The sequence below is a fragment of the Aspergillus campestris genome, assembly GCF_002847485.1.
Source record: "Aspergillus campestris IBT 28561 chromosome Unknown P168scaffold_9, whole genome shotgun sequence".
Taxonomy (NCBI): domain Eukaryota; kingdom Fungi; phylum Ascomycota; class Eurotiomycetes; order Eurotiales; family Aspergillaceae; genus Aspergillus; species Aspergillus campestris.
Window position 1 is genome coordinate 277,940 of NW_020194344.1, and position 22,159 is coordinate 300,098.

At 55.3% G+C, this 22,159-nt stretch overlaps 6 protein-coding genes across 6 annotated transcripts; 4 read left to right on the forward strand and 2 right to left on the reverse strand.

Annotated features, from left to right (window-relative positions):
• Positions 1-30: 30 nt before the first annotated feature.
• Positions 31-2,313, reverse strand: cds1 (phosphatidate cytidylyltransferase). The gene is made up of 4 exons (XM_024834491.1): positions 1,870-2,313; positions 1,435-1,798; positions 583-1,376; positions 31-528 (listed from the first exon to the last, which is right to left on the reverse strand). The coding sequence occupies exons 1-4, from the start codon at positions 2,026-2,028 to the stop codon at positions 490-492; spliced, it is 1,356 nt and encodes a 451-aa protein (XP_024691074.1). The 5' UTR covers positions 2,029-2,313; the 3' UTR covers positions 31-489.
• A 797-nt stretch (positions 2,314-3,110) lies between these two features.
• Positions 3,111-5,384, forward strand: P168DRAFT_184769 (putative DNA repair protein Rad26). The gene has a single exon (XM_024832968.1). The coding sequence runs from the start codon at positions 3,391-3,393 to the stop codon at positions 5,266-5,268; it is 1,878 nt and encodes a 625-aa protein (XP_024691075.1). The 5' UTR covers positions 3,111-3,390; the 3' UTR covers positions 5,269-5,384.
• A 510-nt stretch (positions 5,385-5,894) lies between these two features.
• P168DRAFT_255926 (mitochondrial 37S ribosomal protein uS4m) lies at positions 5,895-7,710 on the forward strand. The gene is made up of 3 exons (XM_024834492.1): positions 5,895-5,981; positions 6,055-6,501; positions 6,565-7,710. Exons 1-3 carry the CDS (start codon positions 5,946-5,948, stop codon positions 7,486-7,488), a joined length of 1,407 nt encoding a protein of 468 aa, XP_024691076.1. The 5' UTR covers positions 5,895-5,945; the 3' UTR covers positions 7,489-7,710.
• A 1,282-nt stretch (positions 7,711-8,992) lies between these two features.
• On the forward strand, positions 8,993-9,914 carry P168DRAFT_291621 (uncharacterized protein). Its single transcript, XM_024837444.1, has one exon. It carries the CDS (start codon positions 8,998-9,000, stop codon positions 9,757-9,759), a length of 762 nt encoding a protein of 253 aa, XP_024691077.1. The 5' UTR covers positions 8,993-8,997; the 3' UTR covers positions 9,760-9,914.
• A 574-nt stretch (positions 9,915-10,488) lies between these two features.
• On the reverse strand, positions 10,489-12,218 carry P168DRAFT_255927 (pyruvate dehydrogenase (acetyl-transferring) subunit E1 alpha). The gene is made up of 4 exons (XM_024834493.1): positions 11,998-12,218; positions 11,778-11,911; positions 11,251-11,705; positions 10,489-11,198 (listed from the first exon to the last, which is right to left on the reverse strand). Exons 1-4 carry the CDS (start codon positions 12,118-12,120, stop codon positions 10,693-10,695), a joined length of 1,218 nt encoding a protein of 405 aa, XP_024691078.1. The 5' UTR covers positions 12,121-12,218; the 3' UTR covers positions 10,489-10,692.
• Positions 12,219-17,104: 4,886 nt separating this feature from the next.
• Positions 17,105-21,913, forward strand: P168DRAFT_291625 (vWFA and PH domain-containing RING finger protein). The gene is made up of 5 exons (XM_024837445.1): positions 17,105-17,466; positions 18,092-18,580; positions 18,654-19,344; positions 19,404-19,627; positions 19,692-21,913. The coding sequence occupies exons 1-5, from the start codon at positions 17,331-17,333 to the stop codon at positions 21,554-21,556; spliced, it is 3,405 nt and encodes a 1,134-aa protein (XP_024691079.1). The 5' UTR covers positions 17,105-17,330; the 3' UTR covers positions 21,557-21,913.
• Positions 21,914-22,159: the final 246 nt, after the last annotated feature.

Consider the following 22,159-nt stretch of genomic DNA (forward strand, 5'->3'; position numbering starts at 1 on the left):
CTGATAGACATGAACATACAAAACGGACTCATACATTTATCCTAAGTGGTTGATTTTACACACATCTACTCAATACCACTACCACTACCACTCTATCCACATAGCTACAATCACATCACACAAGGCGGCGACCGTTTAAATCCATCCCCGATTAAGAAGCGGTCCATTCCACTCCATGCATCCATGCATCCATCTAGTTTTGTTCGCATGATCTGACCTGACCCAACGGTATAACCCAAAAATAACACATACCAGCACGCGCAGACGAGCGACAGCGTCCGGGAAGAAGAAAAGGTTGGAGAGGTTGAAGTTCGATAATAAGTAGAGTCCATGTCATGTTGAAGAGACGCTGCAGAGAAGAATAAATAAATAAAGTAAATATAGAAAACAAAGTGACATCAAACAGGATAAACGGCAGAGCGGGCGCCGTCTAGCGAGATAGAGAAGAACGGGAGATGGAGAGGGCGGTCATGATCAGGTGGTGGTCGCTCATCGCCGTTTGAGCTCGGTGGTGAGGCAATCCATGATCTGGCAGAGTTAGTGTAAAGTTATGTTAGGGGGGAAATCATAGAGTAGACGTACCGATTCCGACACGGTGCCCTGGTTGTATAGGTACTTGCCCAACCCCCGGACCACCTCGAGCTGCTCCTCGACGGTGAGACCGTTGATGGCGGTCTCGATGATGTCGCCGACGCTGGCCTTGTAGACGGCGATGAAGCTGTGGTAGTACATGTAGGCGAAGAAGCCCATGATGAACTGGCAATCCATGCGATCGGTGATGCCGCCGTGGCCGGGGATGGACTCGCCAAAGTCCTTGATCTTGAAGGTCCGCTTGAGTCCGGAGGCGAAGAAGCCGCCAAAGGGGGCGATGAGCGAGGCGAACGAGGCGAAGACGAGGATGTGGAACTGCATGGGCTCGATGTACAGGGTCTTGTCCAGGCCAGTCCACTCGGGGAGCGAGTAGGGCTGGGGCACAAAGGCCGGGTTGGGGGTGCATTCCAGGCCGGTCAGGACGTTGGAGCCCAGGTCATTGACGGGGCAGATGAAGTACTTGTAGCGCATGAGGATGTTGGTCATGAAGTAGCCGAAGCCGATGGTGCAGATCCAGGCGCCGAGGAAGCCCTCGACGGTCTTCTTGGGGGACAACTTGATGAGCTGGGTGCGGCCGAAGGTGATGCCGCAGACGTAGGCGAAGATGTCGTTGGTAATGACCAGGGAGGCGGGCAGGAAGAACCAGATCATGCCCTCGAGGATGTTGTTCATGACGAAGTGGGCTTGGACGACGATCAGGTAGAGGGCCATGTGCGTCCAGGCCCACTGGGTGAACTGGAAGCGGTAGTGACCCTTCTGCAGGGAGGCCACGAAGAAGACGAAGCCTAAAGGGTCAGCATTAGCATTCTCAAGTTTGATGTTCCGGGGAGAAGATAGACCTACCCATGACGTAGAGCATGAAGCTGATGAAGCGGTGGTGGGTGGCCAGGGGCAGGAGCACCTTATCGACCAGCAGGACATGCTTGAAGTAGTAGATGACGCTCTCGCCGTAGAGGAAGTACATGGTCGTGGCGAGGAAGTACCAGTTCAGCGACTTGGTGAAGCGGAGGTTCTTCTCGCGACTGGGGACGTTGGCGATGGCGATGACCTCCTTGAAGGAAACGATCTGGACGGCGGAGACGATCCCGATGACGTATATATGGCCGGAGAACATGGCGATGAAGAAGAGGGCGATCATGACGAAGGTCCATATCGTGCGGGTGATGAAGGTTGCCTTCTTCTTCTCGTAGTCGGACTGTTGGGGTTTCTATCGGAGAAGTTGTCAGTCCTCTGCATGGATGGAGACCGGGGGTCGCTATGGGGTAGTCAGGCACTCACCTCCTCCGGGATGGTCGCCGGAGTATCGACCGGGCCATTCTTGGAAACACTGCCAGGATCCGAGGCGGCATCACTGGTATCGGAGATACTAGGCCGGCGAGTATCGGAGCCGATGGAGCCGCGATGCTGGAACCGGACGTTCCGGCGAGACTTGGACATGATCAAGGAGTATTAGGGAGTATGAGAAGGGATTAAAAGAGGGACCAGAGAGGTGGGGAAGGAGAGGTGAGGGGGAGGGGAGATGACGTTGTGCGCAATTGGCGATGGTGAAAGATGGGGGGAAATCAAGTACGCGGGGAAGAGGGGAGAGAAGGGGAGGGAGGAGAGGGAAGAGGATAGGGAGAGAGATGAGGGAAAGGGGAGAGAGCAGAAGGAAGAAGATGCGATGGGAGATGCAGGAGAAGAAGGAGTGAAGAGGAGAGAGAAAAGGAGGATGGAAGAAATCCGGGGGAGAAGTCGGAGAGAAGAAGAAGAAGAAAAGAAGGAGAAGAGAGAGAGAGAGAGAGAGAGAGAGAGAGAAGTGGTTGAGAGAAAGATCGGCGAAGGATTTGGGTGTGCAGTTGGGCTGGGAATCAGCCTTTCTATGCCAACAATATTTATATTGATTATCTGATATTCATACATTATTATAGAGATAATTCTCTAATTTATTCTAACTGAATAATCTATTTGAATGAATGAGATGATCAATTATCGTGAAGAATGAGGCTTCAGGATGAGCATAATGCATCTTGTGCAGATCAGCTGACTGCTGACTATTTATGCTGTCATCTGTTTGCCTGTTTGTCCTGTTTATCCTGTTTGTCCTCTCCTCATCTTCAGCTTCATCTTCATTTCTCTCTCTTCTCTTCTTCTCTCTCCTACCTCTCATAATATTCTTCTTTCTCCTTCTCTTCTTGAACCGCTTCTCTCTCTCTCCCTTTGTTGAATCCCCATGGCGATCAACAACACCCGTGGGCATGGATGACAACGATGAGGATTTCTTCTCCGACGATGGTTTCGACGACCTGCCTCCCGGCACCCTCCTACAGTTGGAGGAGAATGCCGTTCGAGCCACTCAATGGTCGCAACCAACCGCGCCCTCGGGCTTGAAGGTGCCTTCGTTTCGCATGGAAATGACCGAAGATGACCAATCCGCTCCCCTCGACCAGCGCATCCCCTCCCACGATCCGACGACCCTCCCACCGCCCCCGCGCCTGCACACCGGTCTGACCGGTGATTACGGGGCCTTAGATGTCGGCGAGTTGGATGCGGAGGTCTTCGACGATGGCTCAGCCATCGTCCTGGACGAGACTTTCACCCACCCGGAGCAACAAGATCTCCCCGTGCCCCATGCGTTCGAAGTGCATGACGCGGACCAAGCGCCGATCCGAGACCACCCCGCGGAGTATATGGAGGTCGAAGGAGACTTCTCCCCCCATGGCGCTCAACTCCAGCACGACTACAACCTGCTTATGGAAAAGGTAGTGGACTCCCCTTTCCGCTCCCGGTAGTAGACGGCGTGGTCCGGACGTGGGACTAATGTTTGTTTCCCGGCAGTTGGCGCAGGAAAATGCACGCTATAAAGAATTGGTTGATGAACTGACCGCCGCCAAAACCACGGCCGCCACCAAAAATGGTGAAATCGCCATCATCCGCTCCAACCAGGCCAAGTTGAGTGACAATTACGAGCGGCAACTGGTAGCCCTACGGAAGCAGCTGGCCGAGGAGATCGGTCGCCATCGCGGCGAGGTCGAGGCGGCGCGGGTTGAAGGCAAGATGCTCGCTACGGAGAATGCCTTCTTGAAGCAGGACCTGGCCGAGGAGTCCATGCGCATCCACGCCCGCAAGCCCAAGGGCCGCCCCGAGGAGACCCCCGCCCCCGAGACGCCCAAGAAGACCAGGGTCCTCCCCTTTCGCGACGGGTTCGACGACGAGGAGATCTTGGCCGTCTCACCTACCAAACCCACCCCGTTCAAACATTACACCACCACGGCCCGCGGGAAACGGAGACGGCAGCTGAGCCCGGACCGTCAGGCCGGCCTGCCCTTGGACGCCCCCGTCGCGCCCCAGACCGCCGAGCCTCTCGCGCCGGACGATCCCGATCCTGATCCGTCGGACGAGGAAGAGATGGAGATGGAGATGGAGATGGAGATGGGGGACGCGGTGGCGGACGGACCGGCCCGGGCCGTGGACGACGACGCCCACGCACGGGTAGTGAAACGCCTCCTCAACCATCGAACGTACCCGAACGAACAAAGCGACCTCGAGGTGCTGGGTCGGCTAGCCTTCCCGTCGGCGCCCCAGCGAACCCTGTCCACCCGGCTGCTGGAGGAGACGGCCACCCGCAATCGGGGCAGCTACCTGATGGACTACGCTGAGGCGGTGATCGCGCTGTGGGCGCAGGCGTTGGCAGAGAAGTACTTCGCCCCGGTGCCCATCTTCCTCGCCGTCACGCGGGAGGTGCTCGCGCTGGACGCCCGGACACCCGGTTCGGGGCTAATCGAGCTCCTAGTGCCCGTGCTACAAGACTCGGGCGACGTCAACGGAGTGCCGCGGTTCCGGCACTCGCCGCAGTCGCGGCAGAGCTCGGGGCAAATCCGACGCACGCCCGCGTCGCAGCTCGAGCCGCGGGTCGACGCGACGGCAGCGCTGGCGCTTCTCCACCAGATCGCCTGCTCGCGCCTCCACGTCGCGGCGGACCTCGAACGGTTCTGGCGGTGCATGCGCTACGACTTTGTGCTCATGATGCTGAACTGCGCGCAGCCGCTCCACGACCTGATCCTGACGCTAAGCTTACTGGCGACCAGCGTGCGCGCCGACGCGTTCGGGTCCCTACTCGACACCGAGGCGGACCAGCGCGCCAACGAGAACTACGTGATCGACCGGGTGGCCAACCTGCTGAGCGAGACGCCGCAGCCGGACGAGGGCGCCGCGCCCTACCCGGCGGCGGCGGTATGCCAGCTGCGGCTAGAGGCGCTATCGCTGCTTCAAGCGATCGCCTTCAACGCGACGGCACCGAGCAGCCGGCACGGCAGCGGAGCGATCGCGGCGCACCCGACGGTGTTGGCGCGGGCCATCCGGGCGATGCACGACGAGCTGGACGCGCTCTACCGGTTTCCGCCGGAGCGGGCGCTGCACGCGATCCTAGTCAACGGGCTGATGCGGCTGGTGTACGGGGTGCTGCGGCGACACCCAGACCAGGTGGACCTGCCGTCCAAGCTCGGGCGTCTGGCGGGGGGGAAGCAGAAGTTTTTGGTCGCGTTGACGCGACTGGCTTTTAGTGAAGGGTTGGTGCTGGAAGAGGGAATCGACGACGAGACGGTGGAGATGGCGCATGCGATCTTGGACGACGCGGTCAATCCGCAGGAAGCGGAGGCGTTGCAGGAGGCATTTTCCAGTTCGCGACGGGAGGAATAGGTCGGCGGGGTGGAGTGCACATGGCTTATAGTATGACACATACGACGATACGAGTAACGACTATAGTAATACATGAAAGCAATCGAGGTTATTTATACACATAAAAATATAAACAAGTCTATCCCATAATACAATGGATCTAATAGTGGTATTACAAGCTACAGATTACAATCTCTTCTCCACCCTCAAGCATATAGCTCAAAGACTGATGAAAAGATAAGATATTCCACAAAGGAAAGGTGCCAAAGAATGCGCCTGTCAATGACCCGCAGGCCGTTGAACAGACTGTTCCGCCGCGCTGTGCAATGCAGGGACCAGACTGTGGTGGACCGCCTTCTTGATCGCAGCCACCCAAACAAGGTAAGTATGAAGAAAGAAAGAAGAAAAGAGAGTAAAGGGTGGAGGGGGGAGCAGAGTATTTATAGGGGATGGTGGGTGAGTCAGCTGGCGCTAGTGGTAAGCGAGAGTAAAATCAGCCAATCAGGGGAGAGTCGATGGTGGCCTGACGAAAAGTGTCGGTGCCTGGGTGATCAGGTGTCTGTTCCTGATGATTAATGCTACACGTGACCGTGAAGTTTTGGCGCCGGAGATACCAGGCCAGCAGCAGCTTCACTTCGACCCGAGCAGGAAGAACCAGACACGTTCAATTATTCCCTGCCCACGTCTACTCCGCCACCATGAGGAACCGGGCGACGACCACATTGACCAATCCGGTATGTCAGACCACATCTCCCCATCCCTTCCATTCTCCAGGAGCGACAACCACTGACAGGCCATCCACCCCAGAAAATCCGACAATCATGGAGCAAATACAACCTATTTAACCTGACGCGGATGCGCACCCCCCAAACCTCCTTCCGCACCCACTTCCAGCAGAAATTCAAAGCCAAGAGCATCGCCCGCGCCTACCATGGCGAACAGGTCCGCGAGAGCCAGTGGCAGCGCATGTTCTCCTCCCGCATCCGCAGCGTCATCCCCATGGATCCCTACAACCTGGCCAAGGACGACGGCGCGGGGGCCGCTGCTGGCCGTGGCTCCGGCCTGGGGAACAAGATCAGCCGGGCGGAGCTGAGCGTCCAGCAGGCGAAGCAGTATATTCCCTTTTCGCAGATGACGTTTGCTCCGTTGGAGCGGCGGCTGGATGTTGCTGTTTTTCGGGCCCTCTTTGCGAGCAGTACCCGCCAGGCTCGTCAGTTTGTGATTCATGGGGCGGTTACCGTTAATGGGCAGAAGGTATTCCTCTCTTTTTCTCCCTTTCTATATGGGTGTGTGTGTGGACATGGGCTAATTTTGTAGATGAGATACCCCGGTTACCTTTTGAACCCCGGAGACCTCTTCCAGGTCGACCCCGAACGCGTCATGTTTGCCACCGGCGCCCCCAAGAACAAGTCCGAACGACGGGAAGGCCGTGCCCTGCGCAAGAAGAAGTCGGAAGGAGAGGAAGCCACCGAGGCCGAGGCCAAGGAGGAAGACAGCGCCGCGGCGGAGGAGTCCAAGGAGCCCGCGGAGGCTGAGGCCAAGGACCAGCCCAAGGAAGACCCCCGGAAGGTCTTGAAGGGGCTGATGGCCCAGGCGAAGGGCATCATGTCCACCGGCCAGGATGTCCTGCCCGCCAAGCGCAAGCAGGAGCTGCGCGGCTTCCAGAAGGCCGTGCGTCGAGTGCTGTCGCGCTCGGCCTCGAGCACCGTGCTCACTGACAACCTCGAGTCGCAGTTCGCCGAGCTGACCCAGCTGCTCAAGGCCAAGCGCGCCGAGAAGAAGAAGGGCGACCGCAAGGAAGGTAAGGAGGCCCGGTCACCCAAGTCCGAGGCATCCGACGCCCAGAAGCAGCCCGGTGCGCCTCAGGGTGCCGCCGCCGCCGACGAGGCCCAACCCGGCGAGGCCCTGACCGAAGCCTTCCGACAGGCGGCCGAGAATCCGGAGCAGGAGCCCGACACGTCGGAGCTGTCCGACGAGGAGTTCGACGTGCTCAAGCGCGCGATGGTGCAGATGCGCGACAACCCCATCGATCACAGCAAGCCGTACGGCACGCCGTGGCAGCCGCGCGATTTCATGAGCGCCTTCGCCTTCGTGCCGCGCTACCTCGAGGTCAACCACAGCATCTGTGCGGCGGTTTACCTGCGCCATCCTGTCGCGCGTCCCGGCGCGTCTGAAGTGCCGTCGCCGTTCGGCGAAGTGGTGGGTACGGGTGCGTTTGCGTGGTATCTGCGCCGACGGTAGTTTCTTTCGAGTGGATGGGTTGATATTTTCTTTATTTCTCTCTCTGTAGACTTGGATCTGCAGGTGCATGTATAACTGGGCTGTCTGGGTTTCTGTTTGATTTTATCTGTCTTTTCTTTTTCTTTTCGAGCATCTGCGACGATCGGATGATCTGGCGCTCTGACTGTCTAATCCTAGACCCACGCTGTATTGTATACCATATCAATGTACATTGGATGTCTCATGCATCACCAGCATTCTTGCTGGTATAGTCTTCAGTATAGAGTAGTCTAGAGTAGTCTAGAGTAGTATAATATGGATAGAATAAGATGGTATCGCTGTATCGAGATGGTATCTACAAAAATACCAATACCGAGGAATACAACCGCCGGTCCATTCCGGCCACTCAACTCCAGACCGCGATCGTGAACCTCTCTTTCCCTCCTTCTTTCCCACTCTGTTACCTCCATCACTCCACCTCTCCTCTCTTCTCATCTGGAGGGTCTCTCCAGATCCCCTCCGTCCATGTATCCCTGGAATACCACCCTCCCCCCGCCGCCCTCCGCGACCGGCCGACTCCAGTCTCCCGCCTCCGCCTCCACCTCCTCACCCGCGCACACCTCCCACCAGATGTCGTCGATGCAATGGCGGCCGTCCATGACGTCGCGCTCCTCTACACAAGGACCCCTCGCCGGTCTCCATATGAACCAGGGTTCCGCAACGGGCTCGTCCCCTACCCCCGGGTCCACCGCTTCTCCGTTCCGCCCTATGTCGCTATCGCGTCCGCGCTCTAATCACGAGATGCCGCCTGTCTCGGTCGTCATCGAGTCGCGTCCCCAGCCGCGCATCGACAGCTTAGATAGCTCGGACAGCGAGCGGTCGGTGGATGGGGCCGCCACGCGGGCGTCTGGATTCGCCCGTACGGGTGATAATCGCGAGGGAATCAACAGTGGAGGACGACGAGGCCGCACAGACACGGACGCACCCGACGACGACGCAGTCATGATCGTGGACGACGAGCCGGACGAAAGCGGGATAGGACGAGCCGAGTCGAGCAGCACCGCCGCGGCAAACACCCACAACAACACCACCAACAACACGCATCCCCACCCGAACAGCAACCGCCGACACGGCAAGCGCCTCACCACCCTAGAAGAAGTATCCCTCTTCGACATCTGCAACCGCCACGCTGCAGACTTCGGCCACCGCAGCAGCCTGTGCAAATGGTGGATGACAGTGACGGAGGAATTCACCCGCGACCAGGGCCACCCATACTCGTGGCACAGCGTGCGCCGCAAGGTCGAGATCGTCACCAAGCAGCGCCAGAAGTTCCTCGAGGAGTCGCGCCAGCAGCGCGAGCCACCACTCGATAGTGCCAATCCGCGCTGGCGCGTCGCTGTCGACGCTTGGATCCCTACCTGGCAGCGCTGGGAGGAGGCCGAGGCCCGCCGCATTGAGAAGCGCGATATGCGTCGCCCGCGGAAGCGCAAGTACTGGGAGGCGTCGTCGCCTTGGGATGTCATCTCGACAATGTCTTGCGATGGGGGGTGGAAGCCTCCGCCGGCGCCGGCGCCGGTGCCGTCGCTACCGGTAGGGGGGAGCGGGGAGTCTCCCTCGAGCACAGCGCCAGCAGCAGCACCACCACCAACTGCAGTGGATGTCAGCGGTAGTCAAAACCAGCAGAACGGGTTCACGTCTACGACTACGCCTGTACCTGCGCCTGCGCCTATTTCCACGCCGACGGCCGTGCGCCTCCCCCCAGGCTTCGATACCATGTTCCAGGGGAACTCGCCCGCGACGCCCATGCACCACACCCCGACAGCACAGACACCGTCCATGGACGCGGGCGTCATGTCCGCCATGCTCGAGACGCTAGGGAAACTAAACAAGCACCTCGACGCAGCAGCCAGCACGACCCCGACAGATGCGTCCCGCGCCCCACAGCTACCAGTACCACTACCATTACAGTTACCACCATCCTCCGCCTCCTCCGCCGCCTCGATTTCATCAACACCGTCCTCCTCGCGAGAAAACCTCTCCCCTCGTCCCAGCGCCCAACTTGACAGCCATAATATCAATACTAATACCAATACCAACACCAACAAAACCAAATCCACTGGCAGTCTCTCCACAGCAGCAATAACACAACTCAAAAACGAACTCCGACTAGAAATGCGCGAGGAAATACACCGCGAGCTGGAGAAAGATCGCGCGGCGCTGGAGGAGAAGTTGGACGCTGTGCAGCGGACGCAGGATATGATTCTGGAGATGCTGAGGCAGGAGCCTGCTTGATGATTCTTATACTTCTTTTTCTTCTTCTTTTTTATATCCGTTTTATTAAACATTGTTGTTATGGTGGTTTTTGGGCGGTTGATATTACTGATGTTGATGATTTGTTTGAGGTTCTTTTGTGATACCCTGATTGCGGTGTTTTTATATCTTGATTATTTATATATATATAATACGGTTTATTTTCTGAGAATTGAGGGGATTTGTCTACTTTGTATATCAATATATCAATCACACTGGATTGTATATTCCTGCTCTCCGTATATACTTAGTGCAGGTACATAGGTCCTGTTCACCATATTTATGTTTTATATCCGGGATATCTTGATCCATACTACCGTGGTAATCCATTATATATATAGATCCATCCATCCTCGACACGTACCCTATGTATGCTCTATACTCCATCGATGCATTTTCATCTGTGATACTCAGACAGATGGATCCAATCAATATATAAACATAGTAACAGATACGGGAGGCTTGTCAACATCAGCCAGTCTTATACAGTTCTAGCTCTGTACTGTTCTTCCTAGCTTGGTACATTAACTTGATATTTAGCTACTCACTTACTTAGGTACGCACCTTTGCAGTCTTTACTTCGCCTTATCTTATGTTTGAATTTGCGTGGATCTGTCAGATGGATCTGGATGTATGTCTATATCTTGAAGAGGAGATGGTTCTTCCATTCGTGAAAATAGAGTAAATAAAGTACTGCAAATAGAAAAAAATCAATGCAATATAATAAATTCAACGGCTAAATTACATAGTAAACATATCGTAGAGAGCAAGGTAGGTAAGGTAGGTAGGTAAGTAAGTGCACAGGAACCGGCCAATCTGATTATATCTCCTTTATATCATGTGCTCCCATTTGACCCCTTTTGATCCCCCCATTCTATTATTTTGGCTTTTCGTTTTTTGTTGGTGTCCCCCAATCTAATAGTAGAAGGTCTCGTCGACGGTACGACCCCGCATCCAGCGGGGCTCGCTGCCGCGGACGTAGATGTCCTCGTAGAGAATGCGAGGGGTGGCATCGGGCACGGCCATGGCCTCGGCGATGGCGACCTCCTCGTCGACGAAGGCGCGGGCCTCCTTGTCCAGGCCCTTGAGCTCGTCCTCGGACAGGACGTTCCAGTCGAGGATCTTCTGCTTGAGGCCCGCGATGGGGTCGTTGGTGCTGCGCATGCGCTGGATCTCCTCGCGGCTGCGGTAGGTCGTGCCCGGGTCGGACATGGAGTGGCCGCCGTAGCGGTAGGTGACGTACTCGAAGACGAGGGGGCCGTTGCCCGCCACGGCCCACTCCTTGCCGTACTTGACGGCGGCCTTGGTGGCCAGGACGTCCATGGCGTTGACCTTGATACCGGGGATGTATTGGCCACGCTTGTAGTACTCGGTCAAGGCGGAGGAACGAGCGGCGGAGGTACCCATACCGTACTTGTTGTCTGTATGGTATTAGTTTCGATCAGTAGAAAATAGAGAAAGAGAGAAACATACTCTCGCAACCGAACAGGGCAGGCAGCTTCCACAGCTTAGCCATGTTGAAAGCCTCAAAGACCTGACCCTGGTTGGCGGCACCGTCACCGTACAGGATCACGGAAGCCGTCTTATCCTCGTTGTACTGCTGGGCGAAAGCCAGACCAGCACCGACGGGCACCTGGGCACCGACGATACCGTTGCCACCGTAGAAGTTGGGGGCGAACATGTGCATGGAGCCACCCTTGCCGTAGGCGATACCCTCACGGCGACCGAGCAGCTCTCCGATGATGGAGCGGACGGTACCACCGCGCATGAGGGCGAAACCGTGGCATCGGTAGGCGGTGATGATCTTGTCGTCGCGGGTAAGGGCGTGCTCGATACCGGCGGCGACGGCTTCCTGACCGGTCGACAGATGGCAGAAACCTCTGATCTTCTTCTCCTTGTATAGACGGTCGGAGGCCATCTCCATACGGCTGGTTCACACCATTAGCATGGACGAATTGGAGACAGCTAGTGTGTGTTGTTGCAAGACGAGGGTAGCATACCGGATGGTGACCATGTCGTAGTACATCTGCTTCAGCTCCTTCTTGGTGACCTCCATGGTGTACGGAGGCGGGTCGATCTCGTAGGTCTCGAAGCTCTCATCGGAGAGTTGAACGGTGAAGGGCTTGTCTTCCTCCTATACACGCGACACGGCGCGTCAGTCTTTCAATCCTTCATCATGATCGGGGAGGGAGGGAAGAGAAGGGCCTAAGGCCAACAAACCTGCGGGATATTCTCAGCATGCGACGAGGCCGCGTCGGTGGTGACGGAACGACGGGCAAGGGGAGCAAAGGCCTGACGGCGCAGAGGTGCGGCCTGACGGGCCCAGGCAGCACGGAACAGCATGATGAAGATGTCTGTTCAAGGAAAAGATAGGAGGGGGAATGGGAGGAAGGGGAGGGTGTAGGGGAGATGGGAGAGATGAGAAGTCGCTGATAACCTCTGGGGAATTTTCCCATTCAACGAGTGAACGAATAATGTTGGGATTTTCCGGCTGGCTGGCCGGGCTGAGGTAAGCAGTTGCTTTCCTGTTTGGGGGCAGCCGGTGTAGATGATGCAAACCAGTCAAATATGTGCTGTTTGTTTGGTTTATCTGGTCTGTTTAGTTTGTTTGATTTGTTTATCTATCTCTATCTTCATCTTTATCTGGATAACACTCGATCTACTCCATACCAGACCCAGACTACAGAGGAGATACTCAGGTATCACCCCAACACAAGAGTCAAAGCACCCTTTTGAATACCCAACCAACCCAACCCTAACCCACAACCAAGTCCTTCAAATTCATCCATCCTCCCAATCTAGTACCCTCATCCCCAATCAACCCCAAACACAGTGGGTCCTGAAACCGACCAACGGTCTCAACCCCCAAGTCCATCTCAGCCTTCTCAGATGTCTGTCAGGGTCCATACAGGGCCCAAAAATCAATCAAATCAGATCGAGATTCGATCGGACAGCCGATGGTGGATTCAACCCGGCTATTAACGACGCCCTAGGCCGCCGCCCTACGGATTAACTAAATCGTCAGGAAGGATCAGGCCATCAAGCCGAGCCGACCCGCTTTTTGTTTTGGGCTGATGGATTATGGGGCTTTTGTTTGACAGGCCGTTAATTTGGGACGTGGGATCTGGGTTGTAGGCGTTGTATAGAGAGTGTGGGTTGGTGGTGTTGGACCTGGTTTTAATGGTGGTAGATGTGGCTGTCTTTTGCTGGTTCTAGATATCTAGATACCTTAGGTGTCTGGTTGAAGTGGAATGTTAGATACCCCATTTGGAGTTATGTGTAGCTTTCATGCTGGTTGAATCCAGCTGATTCAGTCAGAAAATTGTGTAGTATGGTGGATAGAGGTAGGTTAGCAAGAATTATACTTGATCTTTATCAGACAGTGATTGTGCAAACGATAGTGTATAGTCTGAAGACGAATAATAGAGAGTATCGTCCGAAGAAGAAATCTTTCAAAGGCTATCAATTCGAGCTGTAGCAGAGCTACGAGTATGCTACCTATGAATATGCCACACAACCCAGAGCTACATGTTTAGCAGTCATTCATACGCCGACATCAGTGTAACCTCACAGAAATCTATCATACGCAGCACCCTTCGTATACAACTGCTTGGATAGAGATAGGAATTCAGGCCAGGACCCGTATAACCTACTGGAGCTGACCCCACCATGCTCATATGAACCATCAATAATCAACTTCTGTTGACATCAGTCATATCAAGCCGACCAAACCCCGATTCTTCGGTATTTGGCGCAGTGGTCGTCACCCTCGACATTGAATCCCATGATTTGGAATGACGACTTGACAAATCCAGATATCGCCTCCGCCACACAATACATCAAGCCACAACCCCAGCATTTGTCACTCGGAGAACTCCCGATTTCCCCAGTCACATCCGATCGACCTGCAAGGGGCGAACCATACCATAATAACCCGACGAACCTACGAATGGAACCTACGAATCCTCATACTCAAGGTCCGGATAAGGCCGTCCCTGACTCGGTAGGAAGATAGGGGAGGCCACGTTGGTCGTAAGAGCAAAACCCGATGGTGGCGACCGAGCGATTAATGCAATGTGACGTCTCACGCAAGCCACAATCTGGCCCTCAGATCGTCACGAGCCACACGCCGACGGACGAGATTAGATGGTTGTTCCGGAATCCTTCCCATCGGAGAGCGTGTGGGGGAAGAATACTATCAAGTTAATCTATCTATCGTCCGTCCCCTGTATAGCTGACGATGCGGGCGGACATGTGCAGATAGGCTGCTGGGCGTATGGCGTATGGCGAATGGGAAGAGCCACGCTCGAGGGCGTCGGGTTTGAGGCTAGGTTGCATTGCATGGATGCTCGATAGGGAGTACGGGGCGTCGATATTAAGGTTACTCCTGACTCGCACAGAGCCGTGTCACGTCACATTGCGGATCTGTGTATTGCATTTGGCAGACTGGGGGAGGACACATACGAACGCGGTCCGATTGAAGCGGGTAGGGTTTGCTAGTATGAGGGATCAGAATGCAGGCGGGAGCGCCTCTTTTGACAAGTCGGATGAGAGGTCTCGGGTTGAGGAGCAGGGCCAAGTCCACCGGACAGAGTCTGTTCGGCCAGGCCACCATCAGATGCCAGACTCAGTCGGCAGAGGGCCACTGATTCAGGCGTCAGAATCATTCAGGTGACACACGGACCTCGACGCGAACCATGTCCCCCGGCATCCATCCGTCGGGGACCAGGCCGGTTTGGCTTGACTACGACCGTTGCGAGAGGTTAAGCGAAGGGTTTCAGGGTTGTTTCACCGTCCCTGGTGAGAAAGTCAGTAAACTGGAGAGGAGAGAGAGACCGTCAGCCTTGGCCGGAGTCCGTAAAAAGCCAAGGCGTCCGACGGCACGCCCGTCGTAATCTTAGTTGACGCAGCTAGCCCAGCACCACAATTTTATTATTGAGCCGGGATCGGTGGGACCAGAGGGGTTAGTGCCGTCTGTGGGGCGCTGGAATGGGATAACCGTTGGGAAAGTTTGGATGCGCGCCGTCGGGAGGGGAGGGAAGAGGGGGGCATCGAAGAGGACATGCACGACAATCATGGCTCGTTAGTCCGGACGGGAGAACCAGTCAAGAGTGAGAGTGTGGTGGAGGGGACACGATATGTTCCGAGGACTTTTGTTCTAGACCTTGCCATGGGCGAGGGAGTGGAGGATTCTAATGTATCCTAAGTGGGAAGGGGAGGCAGACTATCGACAAACGGGATTCTGCATGGCATTTTCCCACGGGCTTGCGTTCGAACACTTGGTCAGATTGAAGGTCCCGAGACCAAGTGTTCGGGAGTTAGTTGAAACTGGAACCCCCTCCGTGGAATGAGGCGAGGTTAGTCGACGCCAAACCATGGAACAAGTCAGGATACATCATCTTTTCCACCACAACGGGGGTCTGAAACCTGGAGAATCAGGCACCATCGCCACTGTCCATTAAGTTTTGTTCCATGGGTGATTGGGATCAGAGCGTTAGGTTGAGCAACGCCTCGGAATCCTTCCTGCTGGTGCTTTTAAAACTTGACGTGGGTATTGCTGATCAGTGTGGGAGTGTTTTCTCGTAATTCTCCAGCTGGAATTTCATCCCTGCAAAGAGGCCGAGTTATCCTGTTATTCACCGGTTGAATTGATTTGACTTTTTGTCTGGGGAGATTTTGATTTTGGATCGATGGATGTGGTTGCATGATACTTCCCGGTATGGGATTGTATTAAATACCATCTCCGGCCTTCCGTTACTTCTTTCCATTAATGAGATAGAGCAACGTACAAACAACAATGTGGTAATATATGGTAATATAAATACTAGGGTAAAAAGGCCCCGCTTCCCGTTTTCCTCCCATGAAACTGACGGCCGATCCTTACTTCCACTGCCAGATTTCAGGAGTCCTCTTCTAACGGACAAGAGTCATATCCATCCTATGATCCTACTATAGGACAGTCAAGCAGGGAAACGCTCGGGGATCGACACGCTCTTAACCGAGCTCATGTCAATCGTTACTGGATTGTGGCATGTCCACTCGCCATCCTTACCGTACCACAGTTTTCTGTCAACCAAGTATGGACTGGAGTTATCGATTCTATAATTATCAGGAAGGAGTTCCGGTATGGGTTTATAATGAAGTCGATCGAGTGGGTTCATTTCACGCACAGGATTCTATTTTGAGAAGTACGGGGTCCTGGAGATGGACGTTGGCCCGTCGACCAGGTTATGATGCCGAGGTGAGGAGACCCTCCTGATGTAGGGTCTCACTTCTTGCGTGCAGACGATGGAGCGATCAATGGGAGATGCATATGCGACGGGTGGCTGGCACTGGCTGCGCTGAGGATGCTGTTGTCCGACCAGACACTTATGCAGGGTCAGTAATAATATAATTATCCTAATTGTTTAATAACAATCCAATGATTTTTATGATGAATGCTCTACTTTTATCTATCTTTTATCTGTTTGTTGTTATTGGAATTATTTTTTCTTGATTTATGATTTCAGATAGGTACATTGGATAGGTAGAGCTGTCAATTAAGGCATGTAAGGAGCACCAAGATCGGATCATTAGACCTCATCTTGCTGAATTATTGACACTAGTTGGTGGGATCATGACAGGTCATGGATTGTTACTCGAGGGGAAACCGATAATTTATGTCCGGAGTCCAAGATGCTTGGATGACAATCATATTATCCGATTGGGGAGGATCTTAATTCATCTATTGTTCCGTTATTGTCATTCATTGTCTGATCTGTCACCTGATCCCTTCTGCCCTATCTCATCTTCTTTGTTTCTATCCTCATGCTTTGTCTTCTCCAGTCTGTCATCTTCAACCTTGCCGTGAATATTCAATCATGAATCAGTCATGAATATAGACTGAATACTCAACCATACCTCCTATCTCTTGCCTCCTGACGGTCCCTGGATCGGACCCACGCGGGTACCTTGTCGCCTCTTCTTGTTGGTTCAGTGGCCACGATGAAGCCACCCTCCCCACCACCCAGTTCGAACTATTTTAGCATTAAAATGCTAGTCGAGCATCCGCTTGACTTACTAGTACCTGAATGATGAAATCCTCTCTATCCAATGCCATCTCCTGAACAAATCCCCGGCTGTGGCGCCGTCGTAAAATTATTTCCACCACGATATTCTTCCTCTTTTTTTCTCTATATTATTTTTCTTTTTTATTATCATCATCTTAGTGTTTATTCCTTTTTTTTTTTTTTTTTTTTTATCATCTTCTGTTCTATCCATAATCTTTTGCTCCCCCTGTATCCTTTTCTTCCTCTTTCAACTCCCACTAAATCTTCATCCTGGTCCCGTCTGATCATCAATCCCCCCCTAACTCCCTAGTTAATCCTCTTGCTTCATCCCCGGGACATTTTCCCTGTCATCTCCCCCACTCCAATCTCTCCACTAGCCCTCCCTGAAATAGGTATCATCTCTCGACTGCCCATCCTTTTATCTCTTCCTTCTCTCTTCTCTCTTTCTTGCGTTTTGCTTTCGTTGTCCCCTCGCTTTCTACCGTGACCTCCCCTCTCAGGCTCATGTGGAAGCATCGTCCGTCTTCCAGATCGGATTCCAAGTCTGGAAGCACTAATCCACCGGGTTCAACCTCCTCGACGCCCGGGTTACGATCCGAGCGTGGCTTCTTTAGTCGTGCTAAGAAGAAGTCTCCGCTTCGTAAGTACCATATGGCATAGTGTCTCATGCTAGTTCTCCTTACTTGTCTTGTCCTGCTTCATTCTGATCCTCATTTTGATTTTTCTGATCTTCATTTGATTTATTCATTTTATTTGAGTTACTCATTTATTCCTGAATTGATTATATTTGTGGTGTTATTTTATTTTGTTGTGGTGGTGATTTTCTTTGATGTGGATTTCCCTCCCTAATCCGTTCTTCCCCCTCCGATTCATCATGATTCTCCCCACCGTGTAATCCAATTTCTCCCGATCTTCATTGTTCAAAAGTCCACGTTCCGATCCTGTGGTCCCATCTGCACCTCCTGATCACAAGCCTCCTTTCCTTTTCTTTCTTCGTCCCCTCTCTCCCTCTGTCAACACTGTCCGCGCCTCTCTCTCTCTCTCCCTCTCCGTTCGTTCCCCCTCCCCTGTCCCGTCTATCCACACCCCCCTCCTCCTGACCCCCCGTCTATCCAATCCTATATATACGCAACGGGAAGATTGTCAAGGATATCTCTGCGCCTCACATGCAATACTACCCTCCTGCCGCATCCAATTGTTCCTTCGCTCGTTCCATTGTTCCCCCCTCCGTCACTAACCAAGTTGCTCCCTTCCGCGCTCGACAGATTTACCGCCCACTGAATCCCCCGTTCGCTCACCTTTGAGATCCCTTCTCTCTCTCGCTCGTTCAGATCGTCCAGAGAGCACTCTCTCTGTCGCCACTGACGCGCCGCTGTCTCGTGCGCCATCCACGGTCACCAGCACTTCGGTGTACCCGGATTATTCGGAGTTTGGCTGGCGGTCCTCGAAGCACACCCCAACCTCTCGAGCGTCGTTTAACTCGCGATCAGGCAGATCGATGGCCGGCTTGATGGACGTCGACCGGACCCGTTCTCGGAGGGAGAGGACATTCGTCGGGAGCGAATGCGCCGTGTGTGAAGAACCCTTGGAGCACACCCTGCGCGGGGAGCGCGTCCTGCAATTTTCCTGTGCGCATGTCTCCCACGAGGCCTGTTTCTATGAGTATATCCGAGAATGTGAGGGCCAGTATTGCCCAACGTGTGATGCCCCGTTGGGGCTGGACACGAGTCGTGGGGGGAACGTGTTGGATCTCGGTAAGCGATAACGATAACGCCCACGTGCGATAACCACCCGGCCGAATCTAATCTCCCGTCTTTTTCCCAACAGAGAAACTCAGCAACATCGTCCGCTCCGTGACCAGCGATGCCGCCACCGCGCGCAGTGGTCTGACCACTCCTACGCCCTGGGATCAGCCCCAGGGTCGACTCGCCCCCCCGAGTGAGATGACCCGCCGGTCCTCCCACAACCGGGATAGTCGCGACATGTACAGCACCCGACGCGACAGCCGCGACACTAGCAGCCAGCGGGACCGTGTCGAACGACTGACCATCGGCTCGCGCCCCCAACACGGCCGCAACGATAGTCTCGCCGGCTCGTCGGGCGACTACAATGACGCCCAGGTAGCGAGCAACGGCCGCCGCCACGATTACGATCTGCAGGCCATGGAGTCGGACCTGAGCCCGCGGCCCGGCTCGTCCAAGAACCCCATCCCCGCCCCGACCGTGACCATCCGCAGCGAATTCCCCACACTCAATCGGTCTCGTCAACAGCAGTCTCTGACCTGCTTGATCACTGTCGAAGTCCCCGAGGGCTGGCGGGCGAACGCCGATGACATTCGCCAGAGTACTATGGACCAGCCGCTGCCCCTGGACGAGCCGTACGCGGCCGTGCGTCGCCCCTCCGTCCAGGAAAGTCGTCACCTGCCGCCCCTGTCGTTCGAGCCGCAGGAGAATTTAGACGAGGTCGCCGAGAATCTCCGGTCCCGCGTCGACAACTGGCACGGTCTCGAATTCCAACGGTAAGTCTCCTATTTGGAGGGAGGAGGGAAGACGATCTCGACTGACTTGTATCCTGCAGATTCGGAAAGCTCCGCCTGCACGGTCACATGCGGGTGGGCAAGGACCGGGAATCGTGGCAGGAACTCGAGTGTTTCCTGTTCGCGGAGATGCTCATCTGCGTCAAGGAAAAGCGGATCAATGACCACCGCCACCCGGATGACCCGGCGAAACGAACCACGCGGACGACGCTGAAAGGCTCGATCCTCATCAAGCGGCATCTGCGCGGCACCGAGGCCTCGCCTGGTAAGTTCGACCCTTGCTCTCCAAATTCACTTCGTCCGCTGGCCGAGCTAACCAATTCGTACAGAGGAACCGGTGCTGGCCTTGCATCTGTCCGTGAATGAGCTTCCGTGCTTCTATCTCCGGTTCCAGAACCGAAATCAGCTGGACCTCTGGCGTCGGGCCCTGGCGGACTTGAACCCCCCCGACAACGCCTCCCGCCACACCGACTACGATTTCGATAACTCGGGCGCGGAGGAGGAAGACTACCGCGCCAGTCGGATCCGACGTCAGGCGTCGTTGAATTCCTCCTACGGCGCGGCGCGGTCCAACAACACGGCGATCACTGACTACACGAACGTGGCCGGGGACAGCATCCCGGCCGGCCCTACCCACATCCCGCTAGACCTCGTCGTCGTGATCCCCGTGTCGTCGTCCATGCAGGGCCTCAAAATCACCCTGCTGCGGGACGCGCTCAAGTTCCTGGTGCAGCACCTGGGCCCCCGCGACCGCATGGGCCTCGTGACCTTCGGATCCAGCGGCGGCGGCGTCCCGCTCGTCGGCATGACCACGAAGTCGTGGGCCGGGTGGAACAAGATCCTCAGCTCGATCCGCCCCGTGGGACAGAAGAGCCTGCGCGCCGACGTGGTGGAGGGGGCCAACGTGGCCATGGACTTGCTGATGCAGCGCAAATCCGCCAACCCCGTCTCGACCATTCTGTTGATCAGCGATTCGTCCACCTCCGACCCCGACAGCGTCGATTTCGTCGTGTCTCGGGCCGAAGCGGCCAAGGTGGGCATTCATTCGTTCGGCCTCGGGTTGACACACAAGCCCGACACGATGATCGAGCTGTCCACGCGCACCAAGGGATCGTACTCGTACGTCAAGGACTGGATGATGCTGCGGGAGTGCGTCGCCGGCTGCCTGGGCGCCATGCAGACCACTTCCCACCAGAACGTCAAGCTGAAGCTGCGCCTGCCCGAGGGCTCGCCCGCCAAGTTCGTCAAGATCAGCGGCGCCCTCCACACCACGAAGCGCGCCACCGGACGGGACGCCGAGGCCGCCCTGGGCGACCTGCGGTTCGGCGACAAGCGCGATGTCCTGGTCCAGCTGGTCATCGCGCCCGACCACTCCACGCAGGAGAGCATGCCCCAGGATCCCTGGGAGAGCCTGGTCTCGGGCCTGGAGGCCCTGGGCGGCGGATCCGACGGGGATGAACAGCGCGTGCTGAGCGTCGAGGAAGTCCCGCTGATCCAGGCGGACCTCACCTACGGCGATCTGCTCCGGGACGGCCATCTGATGCACTCGCCCCGGCCCTCCCTGCTGGCCATCACCATGCTGCCCCCGAACCCCCGGGCCAAGGGCGGCCGTCCGAGCACGCCACCCATCCCGCCGCACCCGTCGATCGTCCAGCGCCGCATGGAGCTGCTCACCTCGGACATGCTGACCCGCGCCCTCACGCTGGTCTCGCGCGGACAGCACGACCGCGCCCAGCACCTGCTGATCGAGACGCGTGGCATCCTCAAGGGTCTCGGCAAGGGCAGTCTGCCCCCTCTGCCCCCGGGCGCCGTGAGACCGCCCCACGGAAGCGACTCCGGCAGCCGGGGTGGCACGCCCACCTCGACGTCCCCCACCTTCGCCGACAGCCACTCGTCGGGCAACTCCGAGGCCGCGACGGTGACGGGTGTGGCCGCGGTCGACGGGCAGACGATGACAGCGCTCGACGGCGACTTGGAGTCCGCGCTGGAGTGGATCAACCACCCCGCCGTATTCGGACGTGACTCGCGCAAGGCCGTGCTCCAGGCAATCGGGGTGATCTCGTCCCAACGCGCGTTCACCTACCGATCCTCATCAGAAGCCCACTGGGCGCAACGCGTCGCGGGCGTTCGACGCCTCACCGAACGATCCCGGGACTGGCGCGAAACCGGCGACGACGCCTTGACCGAAGAATAAGCCCTCTAAAAGAAAAAGTTTGATGTTGACATGACCCTGCTTATCCCCTCTTTCCTCCATTTCCTCTCATCTGTCTGATTTACCTTTCCCTCCTTGGTCCATCCCATCTTTCATTCATCATCGGACTTTTCACTTGATTCACACGCACACGCACACACGCACACACGCACACACACATCTATACTGCTTGCTACACCCCTCCTTTGGTTACAACGGCTGGATTTTTTTCTTTTTCTTGTTACTTATGATACCACTTTGTTTTGACCATGACTGTGCAAGATGATACCACGGATTTTGGTTCTTCTATATTGCTTTAATTTGAAACTAGTTGAGAATTTTGATTTTTATTATTTTTCATCTTCGGTTTGGTTGTAGTTCTTGTTGTTAGACTGGACAAGATAACCGTAGTTGTTGATTGATCTTGGTGTTATATACCTAGATTTTCATCTATCAATATAAATCTTTTCCATGGTGAGGGCTACCAATAAATCGGATTGTTATACCAAGAGTGGTATACCCAGTAATACCTAGGTTAGTAAGTCAGTAAAAAGTTGACACCGAGTGCAGCCCCCCTTGTTTACTTGACTAGTTATCTCCCGCCTC